We start from the raw sequence: 22,346 nt of genomic DNA on the forward strand, positions 1-22,346 counted from the left end.
CCCATTTCTGCAAAACTTGGCTGCTGTTCTTTGCCATGCTAAACGGGGGGTGGGGGGTCGGAGGGTGCGAGAGGGGGCATTCGAAATAGGAACAGCGCCCGACGGCCACAAGTCCCCGCCCTGCTGGTGGGGCTTCCCCTCCCCATAACTCGGAGGTCCCCCTCCCGCTGCTCCGTCGAGACTCGAACCCAGAGCCAGATCGAGGCAGGGGAGACGGGAAGCGCCGTCTGCCCCTCGCAGGACGCCCGGCTCAGCTCCGGCGTCCTTCGGCTCTTCTCACGTCGGGGCAGCCGCGCCTGGAGCTCCGCCGGCGAGTCCGCCTTCCCGGGCGCCCGAGCTGGAGCGCCACTTCTGTCCTCGAGAGCGCCGGCGACCCCCAGGCAGCCGCGGGGTCTCTCCGGCGGGGAGGGGGCGCCTTCCTCGGAGGAGCCGGACCCTGCGCCACTTCTGCCTCCCCGCCCGGACTGCGCCGGATCGCGGGCAACCGGAGCCGCCGCCTCGGGGCAAAGCTGGGGACGCCTGGGGTGGGGGTCGGGGCAGGGCCTCTCCTCCTTATGGGGAGGGGAGAAGGAATCCTCGCCTCCCCCTTCTTGGCTGCCGGCCTGGAAGCCGATCTCGCCGCTTCGCTCCGGCGACGCCTGTGTGAGCAAGCCGAGCCGGCCGCCCCGCGGAGCCCCCGCCCCGAAGAAGCCGAGTCTTTCCGGCCCTTCTCCTGCCGTCCGTTGTGGGGGTCGGGAGGGGACGCGGCTCAGGGGCTCCTGCAGGCGTTTCATTTGCTCGGCCAGACCTTGAGCCCCCCCCCCCGGGTGGGCAGCTGTCCAGCAGGGGCTTCTCTTGGGGGAGGGGAGGGGGTTCCCAGCCAGGAGCCCAGAGGCGCTCCAGGCAAAGGCTGACACAACGCCCCCCACCTCCCCCTTCAGAGCCACAAGTTTACCACTCGGGTGGGGCCAAAGAAACCGTCCCATCCCACGGACCTTTCCCGTGAAGCCAGAGGATGCTTCTCAGCCACTCTGTGGGGAAAGCCCCCCCCCCAAGCAGCATCCTTCCCCCCTTCTGCACCCCCAGATACGTGGCAGAAGCCAGAGGGAGGCTGTCAGGCATGGGGGAGGCCCCTCAACTTCCTGCTGTCAAAGACAAATGGCCCTGAACCCACCAACCGAGGCCGAAGCGGTGCAGGAAAGACTGCGGGGAGCAGCCCAAATTAAGGGGGTGAGAAGAGGCAGCCAAGCCCAGCCGAGTTGGGGCACAGAAAGGAAACATTTCAGAGTTGCTGCCTCAGTTAACTCCCTGTAAGTCTGTCTGGAAATCTGCTTGCAACTTTTAATTTTTTACCCTGACTGGAAATAAAGGCCCATGTGCTTCAGACTTCTTCAATTTGCCAAAAATCTGGAGCCCCTCACCCATAAATGCACCTTTGCACAGGTAGAAGTGAAAAACCCCTAAAGGAGGAAGGAAAAACAGAGGCCTCTCTACAGAGGTGGCCAGGCAACTCTCTTGCCCTCAGCAGCAGTTGGGAGGGGGGGAGCTGCTGTCAGGCCAAGAGTTCTAAGACAGCCAAGCCCCTGCCAATCCGTCAGAGAGCCGGCCTGGGTGCCTTCTTATAAATAGGCCCCATTAAGGTGTGGGACATCTTGGGGCACTCTGAAAACTTGATCGGGACTTCGGTTAAGCTAGGAAGGGGAAAAGGGGGGGGGGGTGTTGTGATCAATGAAGGACAGCAGGAAAGCCTCAGGGGAGGGAGCTTGAAAGCCACTGCTAACCCAGCCAAACTACCAAACCCAGTTTGTCCTTGCTCTGCACCCGAGATCTTGGCAACCCAGAAAGGCTGCAGAACATCTGCTTGGCATTCAATAACACCGCAGATTCTGTCCCTGAGTAGGGTGGGGAGAGTCCTGTGGCTACTCTGAGCTGAAAGGCTAAAAGCTTGCTTGGCACAGGAAAGGTGGTGCTGTCTAGAGTGCCAGCCTGGCAAAGGTCCAAGGCTGAAACTTGGCTTCCAGAATGAGGCTGTCTGAGCAGTTGTGGCAGAAGCATGGAGCCAAGAGGGGGGTGGATATTTGGGCATCTGTCATCGGCTTTCAAAAAATAGCTCTTTGGGGAGGGCTGAGCTTTTAGTGTGGTGAGCCAAGGCCTCACTCCTCCAGGGCATCCAAACAAGAGCTGGGAGTGCACACAGCTGGCTCTTGGCACAAAGCCTGGTCACCGGGCACCTTCTCCTTGACCTGCTCCTGCTCCCCCCCCCCGTTTTTTGTTTGTTTACATTTATACCCCGCCCTTCTCCGAAGACTCAGGGCGGCTTACAATGTATAAGGCAATAGTCTCATTCTATTTGTATATTTTTTACAAAGTCAACTTATTGCCCCCCCCAACAATCTGGGTCCTCATTTTACCTACCTTATAAAGGATGGAAGGCTGAGTCAACCTTGGGCCGGGCTCGAACCTGCAGTAATTGCAGGCTTTGTGTTCTAATAACAGGCTTCTCTATTGCCTGAGCTATCCCGGCCCTTTCTACTGCCACCTTCAAGGAGTGCTCAAAAAGGCATTTGATAACCTCAGTGAAACTCATGGGTAGAGAAGTGAAATCTTAGCTACACTTCAGACGATGTCAGTCCCTGAGCTGCACTGATGACTGCCATGCAGAACGTCCCCCTTCCCATCTCAAGCACTAAAGAACGAACATCCTGATCAGACCATGAGCAAGAATGTTGCTTCATCCAGCAAGGTATGGGTTCTAACCCCATCCTGGCATTTGTCCTGCACTGATGTGTGGGTAGCTACCAGTCTAGTAGCCGCCTTGACTTTGTCCACCACCCTGTTTTCTAAAAGCATCCAACTTCCATGGTGATGACTTGTAATGCACCAAGCATGACCCTGCTCACCTGCAGAACAGGCTCAGCCCCCGGAAATACCTCCTCAGACTCCCTTGCGCCCTGGAGGGTCTTGTGCTGGCAGAAGGAAACATTTCCACACTAGAATACCTGAGCCATCTTGGGCTGCCTCACAAGCAGGCTGGAGAGGAGATGGAGGCCAGGCCTTGAAGACGCTTAAGTCTTTGTGCCCCGCAAGGAGGAGCACATACGCAGCTCCCACAAATCAACACAGAATGCTAGCAACCCTGGGCTGGTAATGATGTCCCCAAATTATGTTTGTGTTGAGCTCCAGTTCTTAGGGTCCTGCCACACCCTGAAGGGTTCGTGCCGCTCATTCTGCTTCCCTCTTCCTGGCTTGAGCATTGGCCATAGTGGCACAGAAGGGGGTCTTGTCAATTCTCACAGTCAGCTCACACCCTTCTCCTCAAGTCTTTGTCCAAGATCTGCACATCTTGGTGCACCAATGTGGAGAAACAGGAATGACTCTGGGGAAGCCAGGCTGCTCCTCCGCTTTCCAAGCCAGTGTTCCTGGGATGCCTCTGGCCACATTTTCATAAAACCAAGTTTGGAACATTGTGAAGTAATCCCCCATTTTCACTTACTGAAGGGGCAGACCCATCACCCCCACACATCCTGCTGTGCTAGAAATTGTAGTTGACAAACCACTGTGAACAGCTTAAGGCAAACAAAGCAACAATTAAATTGCATAAAATCAAACTTCAAGGCAGCCTGGTGCAATTTTACAAACTCGGAGGTCAGCAGCCTTCCCGGAGTTCAAAGGGCTCCCAACGATGCCACCAACGGGAGCAGGGAGCCTTCCGGTGGGGTCGGCGGGCACAAGGGACTCGGCCGCACCCAGCACCGAGAGCGAGCGCCGCCCGTCAGCCCTCCTGGCCCACCCGGGACGGAGCCGCCGAGGAGCCGGGACAGCCGCTCTGCTCGCGGGGTCGAGCCCGACTCAGCCGTCAGGAGGGGGGACCGCGCAGCGCCAGCCTCCCGAGCCCGGCGGCGGAACAGCGGAGCCAACCCGGCCGCGCTCCTTCCTTCCCTCCCTCCCTCCCCGCGCGAGGCGGAGCCGCTCCGGAGCCTCTCCCCCGCACCCGCCCGCAGCGCCCTTCCAGATGGGCCGGCCCTGGCCGGCTGCGGAGGATGGGAGTCCCGGTCCGCGCCCCCAGTCTGTTGCCTGCTGCGCGCCGGGAGGGCGGCCTGCGGGGCTGGAGGCTGCGCGGCGGCTGCGCGCTCCCGAGGACGAGCAGGAGCCGCGGGGCGGGCTGGAGCTCGCCTCGCCTCGCCGCCCGATGGAGGCTGCCCGGCTGCTGCTGGCGCTGCTGCTGCTGCTGCTGGTGGCGCCGCTGCGCCTGCCCACCGCGGCCGGAGGTGCGGGGCTTGCGCGGAGCCGGGACTGGGGGACGGAGCGGGGACCGGCGGGGGCGCCGCGTTCCCCGTTCGCACGTGCACTTTGCACGGGTCTGGCAGCTGGCGGCGGGCGCTTCCCGGGGGGGGGCTTCCCAGATGGGGCGCTGGGCTGCTCGGCCCGGGACGGTCGCCTCGCGGGCAGCACTCGGGGGGCGGCGGACAAAGCGGCGCCGGGAAGAATGGGCGCACTCTTCACGTGCTCAGAGGCCACGGCAGCACGCGCGGAAAGCACACGACGGCACTCCCCCCGCGATGACTGCTCCCGAATACGCATGCTCGGGCCTCCACGCGGGGCGGGGCGCGCAGGATGACGTCGTGTTTTTCTCCCGAGTGCCCGCCCTCCTGGGCTCGGGATTGGCTCACTCTCGGCGTAGCGACGGGCCGCTCCCTCCGGGGTGACGTCATCCCAGCCGCATTGCTCCGTGGAGTAAACAACCTGGCCCCGCCCCCGGCACGTGGCCGGCCCTGCCCCGCGGCGAAGCCCCGCCCTTTATCCGGGCGCTTTGAACTACAGCTCCCATAACTCTCGGCCTCCGCCCCCCCCCCCCCGCTCGGGCTGCCTGAAAGGAGTCGGGAGGCTCGCGGGGGGCGGAGGGGGGGGGCAGCTGCCGTCGGGGCGCTTCTGGCCCGGCCGGACTCCCCTCCCCGCAGAGCCGCCTCTGCCCCTCCTGGACGACCCTTTGGGCGGCGGGCTCGACTAGAAGACCTCCAGGGCCCCTTGCAACTTCCGTTCTTGTACCTTCCTCGGCAGATGCCACCGCCACCCCGCCGGGCTCGCCGGCCCTTCCCGCCCGGACGCCCGCCGCCCAGGAGCCGCCCGAAGCCTTCGAGCCCGCCCGGGGCCAGTCGGGCGCGGGGCAGCCCGTGGTGGGCATCAGCCAGCGGGTCAAGATGAGGCCCGGCGAGAAGAAGGATCTGGGCACGCTGGGTGAGCGGGCCGGGCAGGGACCTCCGCGGGGGACCCCCACCAGCGTCTGCCGCGTCTGCATCTGCTCCGGGACCTCTGGCTTGGCAACGCCCGTTGTGCAGGGGGGGGGACACACCGGGGCTCCGGTTGGGGGCATCCCTGACCTCCTCGCTGCTTTCTCTCCCCTCCCTCCCATAGGCTACGTGCTGGGCATTATCATGGTGGTAGTCCTCATTGGCATCGGAGTGGGCGTTGTGCTGGGCTACCTGTACAAGAGGCAAGTACTGGGGAGCATCCCTTAATGCCGTTGTGGAGGGGGGGGGCGTGTTAATAAATGGACACCTCACCCTCTCCTTGGGGTCCCACAAATCCCCAGCCTCAGCATCCATCTTGTCTGGAAAGGAGGTGTGTGAGGGTTGCAGGGTGTGTATCTCTCTTTTCTTTCCTCTCTTAAGGCCTGTTGTGTGCATCTCTCTCTATGCAATCCTTGTCTTTGGTTAAAGGGTTTTCTGAGGTTTTGCATGTGGGGCTGAAACCCACTTAGTGCTCCCCCACGCTTTGGAGCTTGGTTTTAGGCAGACTCTTAGTGGGGTGGGGGGCTCTTTTGTTCTCTTGAGGCAGAAGAACTTTTGGGAATTGGTCAGAAGCCCACTGCTCCTGCAGCCATTAACAGAACAACAGAGTTGGAAGGGACCTTGAAGGCCTTCTAGTCCAACCCTCTGCTCAAGCCGGAGACTCTAGTGGTCTATGCCATTTCAACAAGTGGCTGTCCTTAAAAGTTTCTAATGATGGAGCACCCACAACTTTTGAAGGCAAGCCGTCCCAATGATTAATTGTTCTCACTGCCAGAAATTTCTCCTTAGTTCTAGGTTGCTTCTCTCCTTGGTTAGTTTTGCGAGTGCAGCTAAAACTTGCACTCAGAATCTGAAATGTGTCCAGCTAAGTCTGTCCTGGAGGGGAATCTCTGTATTTGGGGGAACGACATTCTGTGCACTGCCCCACAGATGGCAGAGGGCCACGGGAGACTACTATAGTTGGTAGCAAATGAAAATTCATTCTCTATTAAATTGGCTGGATTGTGTGTGTGTGTGCACCCCATTTACTATGCAGGAATGGATTTTGGGGAGCTGTGCCTGGCTTATTCCCGCCAACGTTGGACTTCTCTCATTCTTCAACTGTCTAAGAGAGTTGCTTGAAAGCATTTTGGGGTTCATGGAGAGGTTTCTAGAAGAGCATTTGTGGAGCAGAGAAAAGCTTTCCCAACTCAGCCTGTGGTCTCCAACAGCAGCCTCTGCTGTTTCTCAGGGACCATCGAAGGCCAAATGCCCCCCACTGCTCTGTGTCACTTGCCAGAGACATGGAACCAATTGGATCGGCTGTGGTGGCTCCGCACCCAGAAGAAACACCTTGGGGCACCAGTGCCACGGGACAGTTCAGGATTCCTAGATTGCCTTGGGAAAAAGAACACCTGCTGAAATTTACATTTACAAGAAATGTAAATATAAATCTAGCACAAAAATAGTTTGTGGTGGAAGCGGCTGCCTGCGAAGGCTCCTGGATTGGGGCTGAAAGGCAAAAGCTCCGTCCCATATTTGGGTGGACCAGGTTGCCCTGATAAAAAACACTTAACACCTGTTGAAGTTGTAGGTACGCACACACAAACCCCCCCCCCGCCTCTTCGGTTTCTTCCAGGGGCAAAGACCTGAAAGAGCGGCAGGAGCAGAAAGCCAACGAGCGTGAAATGCAGCGCATCACTTTGCCCCTCTCGGCTTTCAGCAACCCGGCCTGCGAGCTCGTGGAGGAGAACGTCATTGTGGTGCACACCAGCCCCTCTCCGGTGGAGGAGATTCAGGGGGGAAACACTCCACTCATGGGCCAGGCCGGCACTCCGGGGGCTTAAGGAAGAGACCCCCCCCCCCCCCGTTGGACCTCTGAGGTGGACGCCTCTTAGCCTCTCCATTTACCCTGAGGATCCTTTTGTATTTTGCTTTTCCGTTTGAAAAACAGGCCACCCGGACAGAAAAGCGCCCGGCACTCGCTCAGCCGAGCAAAAAGAGTGGCGACGTGGCTGCCCCTCCAGCCAGCAGCAGCTCTGCAGGTGGCCTGTTTGATGCAAGGGGCCGGGTGGGACTTTGGGAGGGTCTGTTGCCTCTGGTTCTTCCGTTGTGGGACCTGCATGTTCTCTGAGCAACGCCATGCTGCAGTGGGGGGCTTTAGCGAAAGGAAAGAGTGGTTGTGCAAGGATCTGTGGCGGTTCCCTTCAGAGCGGCCACAGCCTTGCCAGCCCTCCAGTCTGGAGCCAGATGGAAATCCCCCTCCCTGCTCCTTCCCGGGGCGGAAGTGGCCAGGCCTGCCTGAGCAAAGGGGAGATTGGGGGTGGAGGGGGCAGCAGCAAAGGAAAAGCTTGGAGATGGAGAATCGCCCCGAAAGGGCTTTGGGTAGGGTTGGTAATGGGGGTTGATGCCTCTTGTGCCAGCGAGGAAGCAACTCCAGCTGTGCTTTTTTAAAAAACCTTTTACCACTCGAGGGAGGGAACTGGGATGCCAAAAGCAGAGGTTTCTTACAAGTTCCGTTTATGCAGGTTTAGCAGTTTTTTAAAATCTTTTAAATGCCTTTGGATACCGTTTATTTCTAAGTGTTTTGAATACCTCATACCTAAAAATAAAACTATTCAGGTTGTAAGTGTCTTGTTTGGTGGGATTTACCTCCTGCACCTGGAGGCGCCCACATCCCCTCCTTTCTCTCTCCAGCTGCCTCCTGTCTGAGGCCAGCCTGGTCTCGGGTTGCCAAAACTCATCCCAGCCCAGACATTCTCCCCCCCCTACCCATCCCGTCAAAAGTTTTAGGATTTGTTCCAACAACTGCCCAAGAGCCTCCTCCTCAGATCTTCTGCAGTTCTGGCAGACTCTCTAAATCTGATCCGTGGGGTGCTTCCATCTGGCCTGGGGTGGGGGTGGGGTAAGGGTAGGGGTCCCTCTGCCAGTGAAAATGGAGCCTGTTTTTGCTGGCAAAGCACTCAGGCCACCATAGGTGCCAACACGAGTGATATCGAGCTGGCCACGCCCATCCTGGCCCCCTGATGCAGCCCTCAATGAAATCGAGTTCAACACCCCTGCTCTAAATAGTCACCAAAGGAAACCTCCGCCCCAGCTTTCCTGTTCAAAAGCAGGCCTGTTTTCTCCCCTTTTAATGCCCTATTAAAAGCAGCTTCCCTCACTCGGCATCACGAAGAAAAGCAAGTGAATTTGTGCAACAGCACAAGCCCTGGCAGCACAACCACAAGCTCAATGCTTGTTCTTTGCAATGTAAGTATTGTCAACTTGGAGTAGGAAATGGACCAGACTCACAAAATGCCTTTGGCGGTCGGCTCCAAACCAGGCTTCAAGAAATGGCATCTACGTTCATCTTTGTAGAACGAAGTTTATTGCTTTTAATTTAGACAAAAATTTGTGCGCTTACAACAGTTGTGTCACCTTTCTTGAACACATGATCCATGTTTCCTGTAGCTGGCCCGTTTATAGCGCATGTGCGCGTACATGCCTTTTAAGAATGAAATGAAATGAAATGAAATCTGGTCTAAAATACACCGGATCTGGCGCAGTTGCCTAGACCAGTGTACAAGGGCCCAGCATTTTGAGTTCTCCTAGCATGAAAAGTGGGGTAGAAGACCCTCCAGAGACCACTGAACTACAACCCACAGCATCCCAGAGTCTTGGGACACATGGCCAGACCTGCTGGGAGATAGTCAACATCCAGGGTTGTAAATATTGCCAACTTTTAAGTAACCCTTAATGTATTTTGCAGAGAGGGGAGAGGTGCAACCAGCACAGCTTCCGCTCTACGTCTGGAAGAAGGAGGGGAAAGGTGGCCGCAGCCAAGTGTTCCTCTGAGGGGCCTGAAATGGAGGACAGAGGTAGTGACTAGAACGCCTTTCATATAAAGATTATAAGATCTTTCAGATCTGTGGCCCAAGTTGATCGCTCCACTCCTGGTCAGTTTGGGAATAGGAGCACTTCCTTTCCAGGGATCCACCCCCACCAACCCCCTCCCTCAAATGGAGAAGCTGCCCAGTCTGGCCTTCAACCCACGTCTGTGGCCCTACAGGGCCTGGGCCACAGTGCAGACCGATGAAATGCCACACAGTGCACAAAGAGTTCTTAGCCAGACAGATGGTTATTCGGAGCTGTTCCTGGGAGACGAACTGCAAAATTCAGCCGTCTCTGTAGAGGTGAGTGCAAGCAAACCAGGTTGCCCTCCCCTTACCTGGTCTAGCAGAACAGGGAGTCGCAGTCAAAGGCAACCCCAAAGTTTATGTCCTGGCAGGTCTCTGCTTTGTGAGCCCATCCAGGAGGCTTCACAACTTGTAGTGTATTGTGTTGGAAGGCAGGTCCGCACCGCAACTCTTCAGAACTGCATTGCCAAAGACAGAGCATCTGCACTGAGAAGCGAGTGGCGTGAAGAAGAGGATGATGCTTCCAGGAAGTGCCCGCAGGAGGTGATGGTGGTGGAGAGAAGTCACGAGGTGGAAGAGGCCTTCTTCCTGTTGCCCCCCAAAACGGCCAGGGTGGAGATTTTTCTGCTGCCTCCAGCAGAATCCACAATCCGTGGAAAGAAGCCGCACAGCGATGACTGAGCGGTGGGATTATGTCAGATCGCCAGAGTGCTTGTCCCGAATCAGGCCAAACTCCACGCTCACACTGTGGTCCAGTTCCTCCAGTTCTGAAGGGAGAGGAATGCCCAGTTCTCCCAGGTACAAAGAAAGGGCTTCGAAAGAATCCTCCAGTTTGGAAAAGGGGGGCCTAGAAGAGAACGTGGGAGAAGGAAAGGTAGCAATGGGGCCTTCCCGACAGCAGCAGCCATTAGCAGACCTCCAAGTGGAACTGCAAGCCTTTTTCCAAATGCAGCTGGCCCTAAATTTCCATTCTATGCCAAGGTAGTGATCGCTTCAGCCCCAGCCTCTTCAGCTGTTGAGAAATCCAGCAGAGGATCTGCAATGGGGCTGCCTTGCTGACCACTCCCTTGCCTAAGCGGCTTGCTTTCAGCCCCCATAGGGAGCGGGGCACAGGAGGCACACCCACCCACCCAGACTGACCTGCTCTCTGGCTCCAGCCTGCAGCAGATGGCTGCCAGAGGGAAGAAGGCCGGAGGACAGTCCACCGGAACAAACTTCTCCCAGAACAGCTTCACGTTGAGGCCAAAATCCAGGGTGCGAGGGAGGCAGTCTGGGTCCGCATACACTTGTCCTATGATCTGGAGCAGAGCAATTACCCGTCATTCCCTCCAGGCAGGACGTGTGGCTCAGCTACCTGCTGCTTCTGTTGACTCAATGGTTTCTTCAAGAAAAAGGAGCCCCAGGCCTACGCAAGAGGCAACTGCAAGCACCCAGGCAGCCCAAGGTGCCTTGGTGGGAACAGCAGGCTCCCTTCTCACAACCCCTGTTGGCAACCTTCACTGGGGGCCACTGTACTCATGGCCGCTGGCCTGGCTTTTGTGAGGGAGATCAGCTGCCACACTAGTCCCTACTGACAGGCAGGGCTCAGGGCCATGCAACCTCCCGACAGTGGAAGCAGGACGAGATGGACTGGACTTAGTTTGAGAAAACAACCTTGAAACTATGACAAGATTTGGATTTGGTTATTGCCTTAACCTTTTCCCCAAAATAAGAGAAAATTATACTGATGCTTAGCTGGGGTAACTACCAGAAAAGCAGGAGTAGGTTTTCATTTAGGGTGGAAATTGGATATGCTCCAATGGTGGGTTGCTACCGGTTCATCCCGGATCGGCTGAACCGGTAGCGGCAGCAGCGGGAGGCTCCACCCACCCTCCCAGACATCTCTGCGCATGCACAGAAGCGTTGAGCGTGTGCGTCCACAAGGGAACTGGTAGCGATGGGATTTGAAACCCACTATTGATATGCTCATACCTTAGAAATTGCAGGGAAGGAACTGTCAGTATTTACAAAAATAGTTAAACAATCAGGAATTCAGAAGGGACCTACTGCTAGCTTTGTCTGAAGTAACCCACTGTAGAAGAATTGGAAGTCTGCAATGAGTACTATAATGTATGGTATGCTGCCCAGACCTTCTCTGAGGGAGATGAGTGGTTAAAAAATACAAAATATAAATAAGCTTCGATTTATTATGAGGGCAGAAAAACTGCCCCATTTGTTACATCCTTGAAAAGGACAATCGAAACCATTTTTCTTTTTTTTTTTTTTTTGGCAAACTTTTAGTGATGAAAAATAAATTGCAGTCAAAAGCTGTCCGTTTGTTGTCCCTGGCTTTGTTATCTCTGATAAGGGAAAATATGTGCTATTTATAAAAAATTACAGAGTTGCTAGGCAGCGGGTTAGATGATAAAATTCCAATTTCTTATATAATCTCTTTCTAAGACAAATATTGAAATGGAAGCATTATTTGTGCGCTGCTAAAAGTTCCACATTATCTTTCAGAGAATTCACAACAAATCAGCAAGAGGAGAGCTGCCCTCAGCTCCCAGGTGGGCTTCCCCTCCTGAAATCTTCACCCCCTTAAGTCCAGAGATCGTCTCCATTGACCAAAAGGGCCTGAACTGCCAGCCCATTTGGGAAACGCTGATGCTCAACCAGGTGTGCCAAAAAAAACCCAAACAATTGTGCAATCATTGGACAACTGGGGTGGCTGCAGTCCTTGGCCAGGAAAGGTGAGCCGGCAGCTCCATTCTTAGATGAGCAACCCAAACCAGAGACAAACCTGCTTTTCTGGTTTGACCACTGAGTCTTCTTCTGGGTAGTCCAAAAGGCGGTCCAAGCCCACCTTCACTTTTTGTCTCTAGCCCTGGCAGCCTTTGCAGGGGGCTGGCTGGTGAAATCCCAAAGGGCACAAAGCCTGAGGTTCCGAGGTGCGGTCCCCGGCATTTTCCGGGACAGGATCGATCCTCAAGCCCTCAACCCACCCAAATCCCCTCAATGGACTGGGCTTACCTCACAGAGCACAATCCCAAAGGAGAAGATATCGACCGTCTCATCATAGCTCTGTCCTGTAAGAATCGGAAACAGCCGGGAGAGGAAGGCGCGTCATTAGAATGGAGACAGTAGGGATGAAAACCAAGGCAGGGGTAAGGGTAACCGGGTGCAGAAGGGAGCATGGAAGAATAGGGGTGCCCTGTCCTGCAGGGTGGGGCAAGTGTCTTGTTTGTGTCCAGCTGCCATGGAGCCCTGGAAGCCTGTGAGGGGAGGAAGTGGAGAGCGAGAGCTTCCCCAACAGTATCAGGGCAGCCCTTCCGGAACTCCCACTCCTCAAAAGAACAGCAGGCGGATGTCTTTCCCCCACCAAATGGGGATGGGAGGGGAATGAAGAGAGGGGAGGGGAGGCCAGTCTGCCTTTTGACAACACCTCCCCCCTCCCTTACTTTTCCCTTCCACGATGCTCGCTCTGCCCCCAGTGCTTCCCTTGGCCGAGATAAGACTTGCCAGACCCAAGATCCGCCTGTCTCCCAAGGTCATTGCTGCGTACCTCTAGGTAGTCCTCGACCTACGACCGATTCCTTAGCAACTATTAGGACGGATCTATCTTGGGGCTACTTATGAACTGGATTTGAAGTTCTAACAGTCGCCCCCTCCCCCACCCCTCGGTCATGTGAGTGAGCTTTGGGAGCTCGGCAACCAGGTTACATGTACAGTTGTTTGAAGCTTTCCACATTCACGTGACTGTTTTACAACGGTTTTGTCAAAACTGCACCCATGTTGAACCACAGGTTCGCCTGACTGCCAGAAAAAAGGCCGCAGACTCAGGCTCCAAGCCAGTCTTAAGGCACCTCTGTGCAGAGGTCACAAGAGGACAGACCAAATGTTGCCAAAGGCCCGCGACCAAAAGAGTGGCCGTAGTCCAGCGGCCGGGCTCTGCAATGGCGAGTTTCGCAGGCTCCTCCGTGGCGCCTACCGTTCAGCATCTCGGGGGCCATCCAATACGGGTTCCCAACCACAGTGTAGCGCTTCCTCCGATCGCTCTTGCGCAGCGTCCGCTTCTTGGCCTGTGGCTTTTCCAGGGAGGGCCTCTTCCTCTCCTCCACAATCAGCCGGGAGAGGCCAAAATCTGCCACTACCACCGTGTTGTCCTGGGCCAAAGGCGAAGCAAAACCCACAAGAATTAGCAAGCCCTCCGGGGAAGGCCTGGACCGACAGGGGTAGAAGCAGCCCTGATGCTGAGGGCAGATTCCACTGTGCCACAAACCAGAGACCCATTTCGTACGGGTGGCATCAGCGCCGCTCAGGGGCACAGAGAGCCTCCCTGGCCCTTCTCCAGGCAGCTCCTTCTGGGCAATCAAAGCTCCCCCCGGCCTTTCTGGCCTTTGGTCAAATGCTTATTTTGGGCTCAGCCCCATGCAAGATCTCGGCTGACCATTCTTCCTTGCTCTTTGCTATTAACAGCAAGAGGAGTTGACTTGTTGCAACCTGCTGACATTAATGGCTGGTGCACTGTTAGGTGAATTTCCCCGACTGTGCCAGTCCAACCTGAGGCCGGGGCTTCCCAGGGAAAGGGGTTGGGCCCCCAAAGAACCAGGAGAGCCAGTCTCCTCCTATGACTTCAGCAGGTGAGCAGGAAGCAGGCCTGGCCAAGCGCATCCCAGGCAACGCAAGCACTTACCAGTTTGATCAGGCAGTTGTGGGAGTTCAGATCTCGGTGAATGATGCGCATGGAGTGCAGGTAAGCCTGCAAGAGGGAGAAGTCAGAGGTGAAGACGAGGCGCCATTAGTCTCCATGCTCAGCCTCGGCTGCTGTCCTGAGAGCCTCCGCTGGCAGCTGAGCAGCCCAAGAGATGGGGGACGGCCCAGCCCAAGAACTACTCTGGCCCCTGGGAAGGGCCGATGCCTGGAGGCAAGGCTGCTGGAGAGTCAGAGGAGGGAGCAACCCCTACATCAAGAAGACCCCCAAGAGCTTGTGTGTGTGGGGGGGAAGAAACTGTGGGATTTGGCCTTGGGCTTGGATTCTAGTTGCTGGACCCAACTTTCCCCATCAGATTACAGTCGGGCTAAAATGCAGTTAGGCCTCATTCTTCGTGCTTTGAACTTCCAGGAAAGGTAACATAAAGCAACCAGCTCTTGCCTCATCCTGGCTTTGGAAAACACATGACTAACTAAACCTCAGGTGCTGCCCCAGGGCATTCTGGGACTCTTTCCGGAGGCCTGAATGAACTGGCGATCCAACACGCTCTCCTCTATGCAAGGCACCCTCAGACCCAGCCCTTCGCAAGGCCAGGAGGGGGGCCAGGAAGGGGGCTCACCATTCCAGAGGCAATTCCTTTGGCACAGCTGACCTTCTGTTCCCAAGGAAATGGATCCTGCGAGGAAAAAAGGGTCCCTTCAAGACAGGGTGGAGGGATCCCATCCCAGCAGTGGTGGGCATGTAAAAACTGACACAATTTTTTTTGCCGATGGGTAGAGCAGAATGCAGATAGGACATGGAACAGGATTTTCTGCAGGTGATAAGATGCAGAACTGGCCACCCCCAAGTGCCTGCAAAAAATTCCTTCAGTGCATGCCAGGAATTTCCTCCTCTTAAAAATCTTTGAGGAAGAGGAGGAAATTCCTGCTGGGCACTGAAGGAATTTCATAGTGATAACCCAGCAGGTTGCAAAGCAAAACTGTATGTCCAGAATCATTCCCCGCCCCCACCCCCACCCCCGGACTGTTTCTGGGCTCCAAATGAACTCTCAAATGAGTCTTTTAGAAAAACAAGAACAAAAACCCAGGAACCATTATCTAGGTAAAAGAAGCTGGAATACTTTTTTAAGTTGAAAAGAGCAAAATAACATTTGAAAGCAGCTCAGGCAGGCGTCTCCTTAATTCACCGGATTTTTAAGGAAGTGGTGAAGGTCCAATCAGATTTGCAAGACTGATGTAATCCCACTAGGTCGACCAGCCAGGAAATCAACTCCTTGGAAGGTGAAAACGATTTTTATTGAAATGGGTTACATGAACGAGTGAATGAGCGAGGGGTCTACCTGAGCCACTTCTGGATGTTATGTTGTTGTTTCTGGACTTCCAAAGTGCTTCAGCCCCTTTTGCCCAGGCAACAGGTCCTGCCCAGCTCCAGCAAAGCCGTCTCCCCCTAGTCTCCATAAGGGCAATGCAGAAGGCCCAGGGCCGGGTGCAGTAGTCTTGCGGCAAAGAGGGCAAGTGACTCCCTTTACCGTTAGTAAGTGGGCCTTTTGTGATTATCAGTGCTGACTATGTCACCCATCTTGCAAAAGGTCCAGGATTTGCCATCAAATCTCACACAGCCCAGAAGGGCTACCCTTGCTCTAAAAAGAGTAATTTGAAAGGGAGCAAAGCAATATCAGGTGCTGGTGGGCTTCACACACCATGCTAAGCCCAGGTTTGTTGAAGCCCTGTTTAAGCCAGAAACCAAACTCTTTTTTTCTTTCACGACTCGTGAGCCAGCTATGGAGTGGGATCGCATTTCCAGATGCTCTAGCTGCTTCTTCCACAAGGACCTTTGTTCCCCTGGCCCAGCCTATTGAGGCTGCAAGAAGCGGCACCCACCACGTTCCGGAGGAAGTCCTTCAGAGTCCCCCCTTCAATGTACTCGGTGAGAAGATTCAGCTTCTTGTCCTTGTACAAGACCCCGATGAACTTCAGGACATTGGGGTGCTCTAGGCTGCGCATCACCTTCACCTGCAAGAGAGATGGATGTTTCCCAGGCTTGGAATAAACCGAGGCCGTTGCCCCTCCCCCAGGGACCCTCCCTTTGAAAACCAAAATGACTAATTCTGGTATACCAAAACAAATCAGCTACTGTCCAAGAGCTAAGTCGGTTTCCTCTGGTGGGGCCTTAAGCCACAGGGCTGCTGGGACATCTTCAAGGCAGCCCTTTCCAGAAAGGATACTCACCTCGGTCAGGAAGGTCTTCTGTGTCTCTTCATCACAGCGAATCAGTTCCTTCATCACCATCACCTTCCCTGTGGCTTTATGAGTCACCTGATGAACAGAAGAGCATGACACCTTTGAAGGGGAGAATCACTTTTAATTCCCTGCAATTCTGCCTGGAGCCCTGGAATAAAAGCCCAACCACAGGTGGATGAAGCCAAGCTTGGAAAGTGAGGCAGTTCTTCCCTCCCATCGATGGCTAAGCACATTATTTCCTGATATGCCCAGAGTTTCCTCCTGCTCCTCCGAGATTTGAAAGGGTTGCTCCAGGGTGGAGTCAAGATCTCTGCTACGGCTGCAGGCAAAACAACAAGCAAGGGAGAGATTCGACATGAAGGCAGTCAGGAAAATCCAGGGTTGGCTGGCCCTGGGGAAGAGCTTCTTCCTTTCTCCTCTTCCACCACAGGTTGCCCTGAATGAGCAAAGATGGCTTGAAGCTTTCCAAGCCGGCAATAAAACAGGTTCTGTGCTTCCTTCCAGGGAGCTTCACCAGCAAGCACCAGTGTCCGTATTTCACTGGAGCTTTTTCCCCACCACTCTGGGCCCAGGGAGGCCTGTGCTGCTCCTTGGCTCGTGTGATGCACTGCAAGACTTTGAAATGCCTTCAGGTCCACAAAGGAAGAAATCATTTGCTTAAAAACTCCCCTTTCTACCAATTGCACACGGGGGAACTTTTCACACTAGGATCCCAGGATTGGTACCTGGAGCGTTATTATTGTGCCTAAGAGCTCCTCTTTTTTCTGGGTTGGGTTGGCTGGTTTTGCTCAGCAAGGAGGCCAAACTGGTCAGGAAGCTCCGGCTAGTTAGAGCTCTGCAGAAGGTGGCATTTGCCTTTTGAAAGCAGCCTTTGTAATATGCCCTGACCATCTATGGAAGAAAAACCTGGCTACTTGAAACGGAAAGGTGCTTTTTCAAGAGGCAACTGGACATTCTTGGGATGGGGTTTTTTTTGAAGATGTTTCGCTTCTCATCCAAGGATGAGAAGCGAAACGACTTCAAAGGAAAACAAAGAAAGTCCGGTTGCCTCTTGAAAAAGCACCTTTGGGACAACCCATGACCTGGATGATGGAGAGTCTCCAGAGAACCTCTGGCTACTTGAATTCTCTGCGCTTGCTCCCCTCCCTCTTTCCTGCCCCCAGAATCCCATGCAAGCCAAGGGCTTTCCAAATGAGCCTGAGCATTGTGCAGAAACAATTATGTTAAAGGAAAACTTTGATTCAAGCAACTTTACGCACCAAGACATCCCACAAAGTTCATTAGCCAGAAGAATTTTCCTAGCGCTTGGAGAGAAATCAGTAGCTTTTTGCTAATGTTATTTGCATTCAAAGTGCCTTTTGTAGCTATACACTTTTCCTTAAAAAAAAAAAAAAATCCCTGTAACACAAGTTGAGAAAGTTTTTAGGAGAATCAAGATCTTCCCAAGGAACTCTTCCTTGTGCTCTGCTCTTAATCATCGAGCTACAGCAACAGCGACATTTTTTGGCTAGGAAATGTGAAGCTGGTGGAGACCAAAAGTTGGCTCTCGCACAGCTTCAGAAACCTCTCACAAGTGACAACAAGGTCGAAGACTCTGCTCCAACCGCAAACGCACTTAGCAAGCAGTAGAGCCTGGTGCAGTTCAGTTGTGCTTTCGTGTCCCAAATCTTGCAAGCCAGGCCCTTCCAGCACCTCCCAGCAGCCTTGGAGTCAACAAGGCAGGCAAGCACCGACAGCTCTGGAAGGGGAGGAGACCTGTGAACAAGCTGCACCTCGTTGGGCTTCGTTTTCACCCTGCAGCCTTCACAACAATGGCCTACACAAACAAAATGTGGATTGACTGGAGGCATTTCAAATCAGAGTATGAACACCTAAGGTGAGGTGGGCGGCAGAGACACTATCCAACCGCAGAGGCCTGTCCAGGGTTAAGCAGGAGGGCTAGCACCAAACCTGCTCTAGAATAGGGGTCTCCAACCGTGGCAACTTTAAGCCTTGCGGACTTCAACACCCAGAATTCCTTAGCCAGCTATGCTCCCAGGAATTCTGGGAGTTAAAGTCCAGACTTGTTAAAGTTATCAAGTTTGGAGACCCCTGCTCTAGTGGAAACTGTCACCATAAGGGATGCTTCAGAAGTTAAGAATCGCCTCGGTGGATCAGGCCAAGGAGCCTGTTAGTCCAGCATCCTGTTTTTCATTATGGCTGACCAGATGTCTCTGGGGTGTCCATCAGCAGGAGATGGCCAACCCCCTCCTCTCCCAGAGCTCTGCGCCAGCGATAGGCATTAACATGGAGGCTTCCAGGTCAATAGCAGATAAATTCATCCTGTCCCACCAGGCAGGCCAGACCAGGAAATCAACTCCACAGGGAGGCTAAAGCTGCTTTGAGAGGAGGATTGCCAGAAAGAGCAGTCCTTTCCATCCGCCCGTTTGCTCAGTGGATCGTTCTCCCAAGCCCTGCATGCTCCTGTTGGGCCCCAATTCCAAAAGCATCCTCCTTGGTAATGCACAATACTGCCAATTCACACCATTCAAAAAGAACTCCCAACCTCCTCCTCCTCCCTCTTAGATGGTTGTTTGAATTAGGCATAGGTCTTTCCAGTGTTTCATGAAGTTTCGGGCTAAATCTCAAGGTCACTGCATCATCCCTAGTCCATCAGGTTACTTGGTCCCACAACTTTCACGGGATTAATATAGTCCAGGCATGGACTTTGTTATCCAGGGCCTGGAATGGCATCGGAATGTAGCTCATCTCCAAGAGTTGGCAAAAGAATGATAGATGTCATAACCTCTATTCTATTCTATTCTATTCTATTCTATTCTATTCTATTCTATTCTATTCTATTCTATTCTATTCTATTCTATTCTATTCTATTCTTAGGGATCTTGTTTATTTGAAGGGCCTTCCTTGCTCCCTTTAAGACAGGGGTGGGGAACCATGGCCCTTTTATGATTTGTGGACTTAACTCCCAGAATTCCTGAGCCAGCATGGCCCTTTTTTGGCTGGCTCAGGAATTCTGGGAGGTTTTTTTTTTTTTAATTTACATTTATATCCCGCCCTTCTCCAAAGACTCAGGGTGGCTTACAGTGTATAAGGCAATAGTCTCATTCTATTTGTATATTTACAAAGTCAACTTATTGCCCCCCCCAACAATCTGGGTCCTCATTTTACCTACCTTATAAAGGATGGAAGGCTGAGTCAACCTTGGATGGAAGGCTAAAGTCCACAAGTCATAAAAGGGCCATGGTTCCCCATTCCTGCTTTAAGAAGACCAGTCTTAAAACAATGTATTCGCTTCCGCATGGATTTCTTAAACTACAGATCACCAAATACAGAAGAAAAGCAACTTCAGGAGAAAGACCTCTGTTTATATTAAAAATAATATAAATTTCTCAGACTGTAATAGATAATATTTTTCTTTTTTGTCTTTCTCATTGACAATTTTAAGTCTGGCATGTTATGCAGCAAGTCTGTCTGAATTTTAAAGTCTGGATAGTGGACATGACAATACCTGAAGACAGCAGAATAGAAGAGAAAGAACTGGAGAAGATCACAAAATACAAAGACCTGCAAACAGAAATAGAGCGACTATGACAAGAGAAAACAAAAGTAGTACCGACAGTCATAGGAACATTGGATGCAATCTTAAAACAACTGGAACACCTTTTGAACTCTGTCAGCTTTAACAACTTCACAGTCAGTCAATTACATAGCTTACATCCTGCAATACTTTTAAAACCATCAAACTTCCACATCTGCCTATCCCAGGTCCTTAGGAAGGACTTGATAGGCAGACAAAAATGCCAAATCCAGTCTGAACCTCTGGGTTACTTACTGTGTGACGAAACAAATATCTCTTAATATAACTCCTAACACAATGCCTAAAACCTGTTTCCAACAGCCCAGGCTGTAAAATCCATAAATTACTGCAATTTCAGCAAAAATAGAAGAGTTAGAGAGTTTCTTTGATGGGCTTAATAAAAACATTGCTAAAAATACAGTCATATCATTTGACTTTAACCCAAACTGCTTAATGGCAAAACACTGTCAAAAATAGAGACTGTGCTCTCTACCTATCAACACAAGGAAACTGTTCTATACACAGCAAACAACAGAATAAATGCTAGGAGACACTTAATTTAAGCCAACTTCATTGGCAACTGCAAGCAATTGATGGTAAGAGGGCTTGCCAGCCAAAAAAGCAGAAAGGGGATTAACCACCTGGCTATTTCAACAACCTTCCTAAGGATGAGAATCTGTCTGGGATCCTTTGGAATCACCCCTGGGTGAGTCTATGCAACGTGAGAAGTCTCTCAAATAGAAGTTGGGGTTTTCTCCAGGATTTACACAAAACCTTTAATAGGGGACAGATGCCAAATGCCAATCAGGCCTCCCCTTTTGCCCCGGACTGAAGAACCTGTGCTTGGTCCACTTGAGCCAGGATCGATCACCACCTACAGCCAAAAGGCAAACAGAAGGTGTATTGTTCAGGAGAGAAAGTCTCAGACTTGCAACATTGCAGATTTGGGAGTCTGGCTCACAAAGTAACTCTTGAGTCAATCCAGAATGGAGTCCAGAAGTCAAAGGAAAGACAATTGCCAACTTGACTCACTTCTGTGTTAATTAAAGAAAACCCAAGATCTCAAAGAAAAAATTACTGACACACACACAGCCCCACTTAAGCTTTCTGTTTCTGAGCAGTTGCTCCAAGAGTCTTTTCCCCCCTAATTAACTGTGCGGGAAAGTTAATTATCAGAAAACGGCTCCGTTCATTCTCTGTCTCAACAAAGCAAGCCAGTGGTGTGAGAAAATCTTTGAACACTGAACCTCTCCTCTGAACACAGGTCTACAGATGGGGAAGGCTCCTGGGGAAATTGGGAACCAAGTCAAGGGACCCTAAATAACTCGTCCCAATGTTACCACCGAGTGGGTGGATGTTCTTTCGACACCCTGTCTTGTGGACTCACTCCAGACAATGAAGACAAGTTTAAACTCATCTCAAAATTCCTTACAAAAGACAAAATTCCTTACAAAAGAAGGATTTTTCTAAATATTGTTTTATCCTTTCTTCTGGTCTGGTCTCTTTTTTATAGAGTTTTATAGTTTTATAGTTTTCATGTTTTATAGATGGCATATGTCACTGGAAAGGTTGGCAAAAATGTTTAAAGATAAATCAACTAAATGTTGGAAATGTCACCAGACACTAGAATCATACTATCATATGTGGTGGACATGTGCAGAAGCAAGAAACTATTGGGCAAGAATTTGGATATGGTTAGAGAAAATGACCCGGCAACATATTGATTTAAAACTGGAGCTGTTTTTGTTGGGTATTTTATCTGAGAAATATAGTAAAGAAAATATATATTTGATTATTCACATAATAACAGCAGCGAGATTTTTTGCACAAAATTAGAAAGCGGAAAAAATCCCTACAAAGGGAGAGGTAATTAAGAAAATATTAGAATGTGCAGAAATGAATAGATTAACATTGGCAATTAAAGGGAAGGAAGAATCGGAGTATTATAACATATGGGGGCAATTTTATCATTGGATAGAAAATGAATATGGACAAAAAGTGGTATAAAATTAAATAAATCCAGAAGAAAAATGTTTTAACAGGAGATATATTAAATTGAAATGTAAAAGCAAAGAATATATATATATATATATATATATATATATATATATATATATATATATATATATATATATATATATATATATATATATATATATTTGTTTTCTGAGGTTTTCACGGTGTTTGTATATAGGTCTTTGGTTGTTGGGTTTCTCGTGTAAAATTGGAAGTGTCTTGGCGGCGTTTGACGAAGTCTCATTCATCATCTTCAGGCTTCAGCTTCGTGCTTCTGGGAGCAAGCTGAAGCCTGAAGATGACGAATGAGACTTCGTCGAAACGTCGCCAAGACACTTCCAATTTTACACGGGAGAAAACCCGAACAACCAAAGACATATATATATATATATATATATATAAAGAAAATTATGGTAAGCGTTAAATATGATGACACAAAAATTTGTACCCAGATGACACACTGATTAATGATCTAATGTTTGTTTTAAAAGAAAAAAGAAAAAAAAATTTTTTTAAAAAGGACCGAGGATCCAACTTGTATGAAGATTCACACAAAAGCCTGTTCTCCAGTTTGAACGAGGCATTTATGATGAGACAATTAGGTACGACCTCTTAACTAAATCGCCCTCGTATACATATACAGGGTACATCTGATTTCATAGAAGACCCTCTGGGGAA

At 51.7% G+C, this 22,346-nt stretch overlaps 2 protein-coding genes across 7 annotated transcripts in view; one reads left to right on the forward strand and one right to left on the reverse strand.

The window, feature by feature from the left end:
- Nucleotides 1-3,646: 3,646 nt before the first annotated feature.
- Nucleotides 3,647-7,875, forward strand: PIK3IP1 (phosphoinositide-3-kinase interacting protein 1). Of its 2 annotated transcripts, XR_009152181.1 has the most exons (5): nt 3,647-4,247; nt 5,038-5,214; nt 5,392-5,470; nt 6,304-6,688; nt 6,886-7,022. XR_009152181.1 is itself a non-coding variant. In XM_058158142.1 (4 exons), exons 1-4 carry the CDS (start codon nt 3,662-3,664, stop codon nt 7,091-7,093), a joined length of 1,050 nt encoding a protein of 349 aa, XP_058014125.1. In that variant the 5' UTR covers nt 3,647-3,661; the 3' UTR covers nt 7,094-7,875. The 2 variants fall into 2 exon arrangements, 1 of the variants encoding a protein (XP_058014125.1); XM_058158142.1 differs by lacking the exon at nt 6,304-6,688 and having other exon boundaries at nt 6,886-7,875.
- A 718-nt stretch (nt 7,876-8,593) lies between these two features.
- Nucleotides 8,594-22,346, reverse strand: part of LIMK2 (LIM domain kinase 2) — a 52,963-nt gene continuing 39,210 nt past the window's right edge. For 3 of the 5 annotated variants that reach the window (XM_058158137.1, XM_058158139.1, XM_058158141.1), the window contains 8 exons: nt 16,064-16,174; nt 15,716-15,847; nt 14,455-14,511; nt 13,818-13,883; nt 13,113-13,287; nt 12,155-12,210; nt 10,286-10,443; nt 8,594-9,992 (listed from right to left, as the gene is read on the reverse strand). In XM_058158137.1, coding sequence (XP_058014120.1) covers nt 9,836-9,992; nt 10,286-10,443; nt 12,155-12,210; nt 13,113-13,287; nt 13,818-13,883; nt 14,455-14,511; nt 15,716-15,847; nt 16,064-16,174 — 912 coding nt within the window. In that variant the 3' untranslated portion in view covers nt 8,594-9,835. The remainder of the gene's footprint in view (nt 9,993-10,285; nt 10,444-12,154; nt 12,211-13,112; nt 13,288-13,817; nt 13,884-14,454; nt 14,512-15,715; nt 15,848-16,063; nt 16,175-22,346) is intronic. The other 2 variants (XM_058158138.1, XM_058158140.1) reach the window with 1 other exon arrangement.

Source organism: Ahaetulla prasina, chromosome 15, assembly GCF_028640845.1.
Source record: "Ahaetulla prasina isolate Xishuangbanna chromosome 15, ASM2864084v1, whole genome shotgun sequence".
Lineage (NCBI taxonomy): Eukaryota > Metazoa > Chordata > Lepidosauria > Squamata > Colubridae > Ahaetulla > Ahaetulla prasina.

Coding starts and splice junctions, on each gene's coding strand:
- PIK3IP1 (XM_058158142.1), top strand. CDS start 3,662: ATGCCACCAACGGGAGCAGGGAGCCTTCCGGTGGGGTCGGCGGGCACA. Junction 4,248..5,037: donor CCTGCCCACCGCGGCCGGAG/GTGCGGGGCTTG, acceptor CTTCCTCGGCAG/ATGCCACCGCCACCCCGCCG. Junction 5,471..6,885: donor CTGGGCTACCTGTACAAGAG/GCAAGTACTGGG, acceptor GGTTTCTTCCAG/GGGCAAAGACCTGAAAGAGC.